The sequence below is a fragment of the Lygodium microphyllum genome, chromosome 12 (assembly GCF_053477565.2).
Source record: "Lygodium microphyllum isolate KBCC chromosome 12, Lygodium_microphyllum_v1.1.10, whole genome shotgun sequence".
Taxonomy (NCBI): Eukaryota; Viridiplantae; Streptophyta; class Polypodiopsida; order Schizaeales; family Lygodiaceae; genus Lygodium; species Lygodium microphyllum.
The window spans coordinates 107,947,881-107,956,873 of record NC_141146.1 but is presented as its reverse complement, the minus strand read 5'-3'; the positions used below and the strand labels follow the sequence as shown (position 1 = coordinate 107,956,873).

The window sequence follows — 8,993 nt, the reverse complement described above, 5'->3', positions numbered from 1 at the left end:
GTGGACTGGACTATACTTGCATCGCAAAATACAAAGGTGGCTACTTTGAATGAATATACATTGCAAGATACCAAGGGAGGTTAGATAATATTATAGTGCAAATTTAATTGTAGAGATAGATGACTCGTTTTTATACTACGTTGAGTATTCAATACATTGAAACTTAGAGGTGTATTTCCTCATTTATTATTAACAAAGATAAATAAATGTGTTATTCTTCTTAGAAACCTAATCCCAAGAAAGGGTTCTGTGTAATGGTACATGGTTGATATATAGAGCTTCCAATAGAAAAGTGATAAATGCTTAAATAATAATATTAAAAAATATAGACGAATAAGTTTTTATTTCTAGGATTACTTTTATTTCCAATGCTATACAACTGCCATTTACTCTGAAATAGAGACAATTTTCCATCCGATTGGCATTTGCTATGATGATCAACAAATCACAAGGATAAACATTATTAGGCTTTATCTAAAAGCACCAATATTTACGCATGGTAAGTTATATGTTACATTTCCAAGGATAAAATCTTCGCATGGTATGAAAGTCTTGTTGGGTGAAAAGAGTGGAGATACGACCACAACCATTATATACAAGGATATACTTCGAAAGGTGCAATAATGTGCATTACTTTTTCTATAGAGATGTAGTTATTATTGACAACCGTGTAGGATCACCGGTTTGACATATGTGCGAATCGCTCTTCATACCATATTTGGTTATCAAATACTTGCTTGAAAGTTGATTATTTTTCATGTATCAATATTTATTTGACTTTTTCATATACCTACCCTAGAGTGGGCCTATTGTCCAACTTCTAATGATCAAAAGGAGCTATAGTGCATATTGTATGTAGTAACGAGCGATGATATCATAAGAAAAACTCTTGCAAGAGTTGTTAAGCGTTTACATAATGATGTCAATATAAACATTAAGCTTCCAATTTTTATTGATGTTGTACATTGTGGATACACTCAGGTGCTTCTGTATAATACAAGGCAGGAGGTAGAGTGTTATTGGTATCTCGCATCGTGTGAAGCATATGAGCATGTGTGTGTGTGTGTGTGTGTGTGTGTGTGTGACCCACAAGGGAAGTGAAGGTTCTCGGAATGGACACCTCTCAGATGTGATTACCAGGGATCCTCTGTTCAGGAAGAAGGCAACAGAATGATGGCCATTGACAATAACAGAAGGACAGAGAAATCTATGCGAGGCAAGGCTGCAGCGCGAGAAGGCGCGGGCCCGCTTCCTGAACCTTGGATTGGGGCAACAGGTCCCAAAGCAACTTCATTATCAGTAACATTCAAGGCAGGTTTGGATGGACCTTTTGTCGGTGGTATCTGAAAAAGGTAGAGCAAGTCCCCTGGATTTACCATAAACAGTGAATAGTTGAAGCTGCCTGGCTCTGTTTTTGGATTGAGACATGCATTGTCTGCCACAACAGCCGGCAAAAACCCGATCAGAGAAGGCCTCGTGAAAATCTCAGAAATTGAACTTACTTGTGACAGATCGTACAGCTCCAACTGCCCCATGTAAATTAAAAAACTAACTATGATCCCATACACTATGAATCACCTGCTTCACATAACAGAAGACTCTTTTGCACCAAACCAAAGCCATTTTGCCCTTCCCATGTACCATGAACTAAACTGAAAATGCAAAGCACCAAAAGCTAGTTCTCAAGCTACTCACTCAAGTAAGCTCTGGCCGTTGTGGGGAAATCAGTGATCAATCCATCGACTTTGAACATTTGAACCAAGCTGTGTATCTCTAAAGTAGGGTCTGCCTGATAGTCGAATGCTAGGGAAACAAATTCATTTCTCAAGTAAGACACGTAGACACTCATGTTGCTTGTGTGGAAGAGGTCTACCACATTTGAAGCATTCAGCAGAAAACCATCTTTTGTGCTATCTAGAATCATTCCTCGAGGTAGAGTAACAGAAGGTGCCAATGCCTTGATCTGTTCAACCTGAGCTTTTGTGATGGACACATCATCTTTGACCCTGTACACGCATTCATAAGGGCTCAAAAGCTTAACACGTTGCAGTACTCCACTATCCTCAGACTGCACTAAAACTCTGTCAGAGGTTTCAAGCCCAGCATCACTTAAAGCTTTCAGTACAATGTCCACAACACCAAAACCGAGTTGTGTCTGCAAGAAGTATCCATTCTGGAAAACAGCATAGCCAATCACGTTGCATCATCAGCCCCCATGGTCCAGTTAAACATACTAGAACTTGTCTTGGAAATGGGTTTAAATGAAAACCTATGAAGAAACTGAACTGGAAAGGAAAATACCCCAGTGTCGTTAACATAAATCACAACATTTTAGGAAAGCTTACCCGGATATCAATCAGAATTCCGACAGTAGGGACATTTTTTGCATAGGCTAAAAAGTCGGAAAGGCTCAGTACATTCTCCTGATGATCAAAGGCAGGGTTGCGAAAAAGACGAGATGCACCTTCAGGACTGTACATAATTGCTGCCAAGAAACTACAACTACCAGTAAGCCCTCCATCAATCATGGTATTAAGCTGGAAAGTCAGGCAGGGTGCTACAAGATTCCCACATAAACACTTCAAGCACAAACCAGTAAGGGAGAGAGAAAAATGGATACCCCTTAAGGTTTTGATTTCATCCGACGTGAAGTTGAAGCTAAATGCTCCCTTCTTTTTTTGCAAGGCAGTGATCGTAGTCAGTCGAGAGAGAAAATTAGAGTGAGAAACGACATCTGTGTTTGTGGACAGATCGGGAGATTCCCTGCAGATTGCAACGCTGTCCTTCGTAATCTGGACAGGACAGTCAATAAAGCTTGCTCCTGCTTCAACTGCCCCCTTGTAAGCAAGTAAGGTGCAACCAGGAAAGTCACCACTTGCCCCATTGTGTGAGATAATAAGAGGCTTAGTTTTGAGAGCTGCAATAGGCAAACACATGGCTATGAACCAAACAGTACCATAGCTGGTCTAGCTTATGCAATCCAAGCAGCGGACACAAGTCAACTTACCTGATTCTTTTGGAGATCTAGCATTCCTGAAACAGGCTGCATCAACAGACAGACAGCTCAATGTGATGTGTACCAGTTCTCTTAACAGTCCCAAGACACTTTTGTACTAATTAACTGCTGCAATTGGGAATGGACTCCACCTACCAATGGACTCGGATGCAGTTGTAGGAAAGTCTGTCATAAAGCCATCCACAACGGGACCTGTCGCAGGCAGGTATTGCAAGTATTCACGAATAGGATCAAAACTGTAGTTGTAGATGGGGACATCTGTAATGGATATTTGATCGTTTACAAAGCCAGAAGCATATATTTCTAAACCAGTATCATGTGCCTCTTGTACAATTGTCGTTTGGGGATCAAGATAGTTAGTTTGAGTATTCAAAGGCCAGATGAAGTCTTTTGGTACCACAATTCCTGATGCAAAAGTTGCAATGTATGTCAAATTGCTCAGAAGAGAGCCATAGGTAACATTTGTACTGGGTTCCACTTCTTGCTTGCCATGGAATTCAAAGATCAATGTTGGGTGATTTCTTGGTGCCCCTTTCTTAATTGCCTTTAAAAATGCAATCTCAGGGGAAGACAGGTAGTCAACGAACACTGTTGGGTCCTTCAGACTATTGACAACAAACTTGGCAATATCAAGTTTGTGTTGCAGAAAGAAACTATAGTACTGCAAGTTAACAAACTGCAGTCAGATAAGTACATCTGTTACAAGAATTACTTTCAAGAAAAATACTGCTTCCTAAGAAGGAAGAGCTAACAAGAAAGATCTAACTATCACCTCCTAAGACTTGAGTGGCATATCAAATTGAAAGAGCAGAGGATGTTCAGAAGATTGCTCTTACCTCAACATTGACCCATACGTATGACCCATATTGACCTGCAATCTTAGAAACACCCACCAGATCTACAATACGATACAACCCATCAAAATCTGGGGAGCGTGCATCATTAGCCTGACTTGCTGTGAACTCAAGCCAGAATCAAAAGAAATAAACAAAATTAGCATAATAGCATACACAATCCACTAATTTTGAACATTTCCAGTTAATTTTATCTGTATTACTAGCATGTTTCAGTTAGTTTTCTTTGGACGAAACATTTTGCATTTCATAATACGCTTCTGTAATTCACATGCTGAAAACATATACCAATAAAATCAGTAGAACAAGGGAAGGTTTTAAGCTATAGACTTGTTAAGCATATAGACCTAGACATAGACAGAAAAGCTTAAGAGTGCTTCCTTAAGCAGCTTATTCAGTTCATAACAGTCAATTCTGGTATTATATTAACCATTGCAGGTCTGAGTAGTTTGAATTATATAATTAGTTGAATGATCTGTCCTAAGAAAAAGGTAAAAGGCACGTAACATGGAACCACACTAACCCTCCTCCCCTTAAAAAGGGTGCTTCAATCCTCTAAATTACTTGATACATTGGCTACCTCAGAAATACATTGCAGGCCATCTTAGGATTAGATCAGCAGTAAGCAAGCCTTAACCCATCACCTGCATTAAAATAGCCTATGTATCAAGCCTACCTAATGTGGGGTTGATCATTTGGGGCTAAAAATAACCCACTGCCTCTTGTACAGTTCAGTTCAGTCAGCACAGCTCTATCAGAATCTCTGTTCTTCTATATGCACGTGTTATGAATTCATGAGTTGAGAGCAGAAGCCAGATCTTCACACACAATGTGGGATCAATGGTCCTAGAGCATAATTTCCACCACCAAAAATCTGATCACTTTTACCTCTGATCACTCGGGACAGTATAAACCTCTCTAAATTCTCTTTTAGCTGAAAAAAACCGTACTCTCACCCTAGAAGTCCTGCTTTAAACAGCTGCATGTTCCCTTAGATCCTCCCAGAAGATGCTGGTTTTTACTAAAACAGCTGTTATTCCACCAACACAATCTGTCTTCTGCAACACAAGCAACCCAGACCTGTTTACAGCCATTCAGGCCAGCTTTCCAGCCTAAAACAGTTGTGTCTCACATATGGAAGATCTTCCAACAATTTGCCCTTTCAGGGCTGAATCAAGAACTCAATTTTCAGTCTGCATTTTGCAGCCTGAAATTTTCCTTCTCAGTAGCAGCCAGCAATGGCTTCTAAGGCAAGGACATCTCCCCCCTTCCCATTCCCTCTCATCAAGGGGAAGCAATTACCTCTAGAAAGTTACTTTCCGAAGCCTTCAGCAGCTACTACAAGAGCAGTTCAGCCCAATCCCACTTATGTTGGTGGGATCAGCATTTTCAACAGCCTCCATAGACCTTCCACTTTGTGCTATGCTCAATACCTAGACTCCAAGACCACAATCTAAAACTTAAGAGTCCCTATGCAAGTATGCACAGTGTCTCAAGAGCAAAGCATCCTCATCAAGCACTGTGCCAATGGAGGTGGGCAACATTACATGGTACAACCCCCAAATATCAGTGTTTGCCTCACTTGACCAACACCATAGTATAGGAGAGTTTCGGAAGCATGGAAAACTGGAACGGCAAAAAATGGAGCTTTCAAGTTTCATCCAGTTTGGGGAATGGGGAAAGGAGTTTCAGATTTTAGCCTAAAATCCATGCATAGGTACTTAAATATATCAATGCCCACAACAACTTTCACACAAAACTTCAAGCCCTTACATCACATGATTCATGAAGTTTGAACATGTTACAACTTACATTATATGTGATCATTTCAAGACTGCAAGACACCTTCAAAGGTGTGAAAGAAGTTACAGATGCTATACAAAGTTCCCTCGACCATGCCAACTAAGACCCTCTATGGTCAGCTCTAGTAAATGAAATTCGAGCCAAAGGATACTATTTAGACTTTTCCACTTCTTGTTACACACATACAGAATTAGCTTCGACATATGCAATCCACCCTTCCAGAGGCTCATGTTATGGGGATTGTGCTCTATAAGCTTCCTTTGCAGTTTGATGGAGCAGTCAAGCTCTAAGGGCCCATTCTTCGTCGACGCCTATTAGCTTTACTCATGACTTCCATGCTACTTGAGAATAAGGCGTCTTTAATGTTAAAGGAGAGGTTTTTGTCACCATAATGACAAATGGGCTTAATGATTTTATGAAAATGAACTCAAATTCTACTACCCCCTAGCTCTTGGCACAATGACCATTGCACTATTAGTGACAAATTTGACACCATGGCACGCGATGGACAAGTGTACAAGCTATCTAGTACAATGACAAGGCAAAAGGAACAAGGTGCAACGTGAAACTTTCATTAAATTAAAAGTTTGCACCTTAGAATTTGAAAGCTTCACCTAATGAGCAACTCACTTATGACACAAGTTATTAAGCAAGCCCTAAGCTAAAGTTTCATCCAGCAAGCAACTCACTTATGATTTTTGGCTAACTTTGAGATGAGATAGATGCTTTTGTGCATAACACAACAAAAAATAATTCATATTCTTTCTATTATTTCGTATATTTAATTGTTTATTAAACTTGTTTCCTTTACACTTACTAGATATAAAGAAAAGTGCATTAGAGTTGGCCCCACTAATGAGTGGTCGCATGTTAAGGTAGACTCATGCAGTGGGTTAAAGAAAAGATAGTATACACTTGCACCTATGTGACCTGATTTTGCACCTATGATCAGAACTCAACCATATTAGGATCAAGCTTACATACACAAAGGATTAATGCCTTGAAGTGTGGGCTAAATTTGCCAAAGTGTAATGATCATACTGCCTACCAAAGAGAGTATAAATAAAGTTCTCATCTGACTCATTAAAGCCTTGGAACCGTTAATATTCCAGTCTCTAGTCATGTATAACACACTCACTCTGTTGTGTTTTGCAATAGAACAGCCCGAATAAAGAGAATAATCAGCTACATGTACCAGTACACAGTTGTAGATATGCCACCTTTGTCAAAAGTACCAATAAAACACTAAAAAGTTGTGCTTTCTATAGCAAAAACCAAGCTGAAAGTTTGTGTTTTTGATAGTAGGGTGATCTTCTATGAAGAAAACCCCTACATCCTCACTTGGATGAGAATACCATGTGAGTGCACAACGAAAGAGAAACATGAGCACAGAGAGAAAAGGAGAAGAGAGAAGACAATAGAAAGGAAAGAGAAATCTACACTAAATTTGAAAAGAATGTTTAATATAATGATGGACTGATCAATCCTCTTGCACACAGCCCAAAACGTCTGTGAGGGCACCACATCACGCTAGACATTGATGATTGCACCGGAGGCTGTCTAGAAAATGATGATAGCACCAAAGACAATGAGGAGGATGGAGACGGAGACGGAGTATACAGCCAGCAGCCCTTACAAGAGACGAAAAAGAATACCAAACTCTAAGTATGCACCTGCAAAAGAGGAAGAAGAAGAATGATTTGCCCAAAGTGCCCACCAACTATGCCTCTAAAATGGCCGACCAGCCAGATAAGCCACTAAATGTGGCAATCGACCAACTAAATCTGGCCAATCAGCACCTACAAAGATCATTAATGCTGATGTGGTAGGCAATAAATACCAACAAGGGCAGACAAGGCAAATTGTAGTTTGTAGGGGCTGCACAAGCTAACCAGTGCCTAGCAAAACCAAGAAATGTATGCTAAACTAACTGAGAAAAGAAATGCATGAATAGAGCTACTTCTTCCATCAAAGCACATAACAGAAATGTCAAAGCTCCTAATATCCCCGTCTAACCCAGGCCGAGACTCACAAGTAGGAGATGACAATGCATAACAAACATGGCTGCAAACACAAACCTCATCTAGGTGGAGAAAAAAGACTATCTTCGGGATGGACTTTCACAACAGCATTAACCACATGTATGTTGGATTTAGGGTTGCAAGAATGCAAGTACACTGTGTCGGGTATGGAGCTCACATGTATGACCAACAAGCTATGTCATATGGAACTCCATGGAGAGAGAGAGAGAGAGAGAGTCTTGCACGTATATACAATTTGAAAGATAGATTGATATTGATAGGTGAGATGAAAGTACAAGTGATTGGACTTCAATATATCGGCTAAGCTATGTAGCTAACCCTTTGACCCTTTTCTAATGCTAAGTGGTGTAAAAGGTGTTCACACGTAAACACGCACTTTTACTCGCAATAATATGTGTTTACACACAAGGATAAGTAAATCTAACAAACCCTCTTCGGGTCATAGGTGATTGACCCTATGACACAAAACATATGAAAAAAGAAAAGGAAAGGTCTTACGTCAAACAAGAGCCAGTGTCTAATCTTGTACAATGATTCTAGAAAAGTAGATACATAAGTAAGAGAGATATAACATGAGGTAGATCATGACATGGTCTACCTAGAAGCTTAGGAATCCAAAGTAAGACATGGTTTAAAGGCGTGTGCATATGGCTTGGAAGCTAATCAAAAGCCAGTGTGGCTCAAATACACTGGGTACATGACCAAAGGTCAAATACATTAGTGTAGCTTTCGAAATCCACTCAAAGGTCACGTAGGAAGTGGTTATAATCCCCCCTAGAATATAGCTCCTTTGTGAATCAGAGGAAAGAAAATAAAAAGAAATACAACTCATTTTGGATGCAGAGGATCCCACACGATTATTTAATAAATGGTATGAAAAGGTCTTAGCACATGCATATACATAGCCAACGTCTAATTCCAATCACCTAATTTTCAATATATAATTTAACAAACATAAGTTTTTTAATTTTTGAATATTATTTTTACTTTAAACATTTTGTTGGAATAAAGATCCCCCCTCGATGTTGATGTCAAGGACACCCGATCAATGTCAATCACTTGCAACGGCATCACCAAGCATTTGATGCTTAGCGAGTCATTTTACCCCAATGTCGAAGGCGAGTGCTCAAGCAGTCTTGAATGTTTCATTGAAGGCCTCGATTCAATAGCACAAGATTCCAATGCGAAAAGCCCCGAATTTCAATGAAGAAATTTGGAGAAATTTCAAAGGAAATTAAAATAATCCAAATTTTATGGAGGAAATTTCGATGAATTTTG

General features: G+C 39.6%; 1 protein-coding gene across 4 annotated transcripts in view; it reads right to left on the bottom strand.

Moving 5' to 3' along the window:
* Positions 1-922: 922 nt before the first annotated feature.
* Positions 923-8,993, bottom strand: part of LOC148028144 (glycerophosphodiester phosphodiesterase GDPDL1-like) — a 33,914-nt gene continuing 25,843 nt past the window's right edge. For 2 of the 4 annotated variants that reach the window (XM_087689818.1, XM_087689820.1), the window contains exons 3-9: positions 3,853-3,914; positions 3,152-3,677; positions 3,008-3,043; positions 2,621-2,917; positions 2,346-2,485; positions 1,696-2,173; positions 923-1,435 (exon numbers count right to left, since the gene is read on the bottom strand). In XM_087689818.1, coding sequence (XP_087545944.1) covers positions 1,152-1,435; positions 1,696-2,173; positions 2,346-2,485; positions 2,621-2,917; positions 3,008-3,043; positions 3,152-3,677; positions 3,853-3,914 — 1,823 coding nt within the window. In that variant the 3' untranslated portion in view covers positions 923-1,151. Of the gene's footprint in view, positions 1,436-1,695; positions 2,174-2,345; positions 2,486-2,620; positions 2,918-3,007; positions 3,044-3,151; positions 3,678-3,852; positions 3,972-8,993 lie in introns of all 4 variants that reach the window. The other 2 variants (XM_087689817.1, XM_087689819.1) reach the window with 1 other exon arrangement.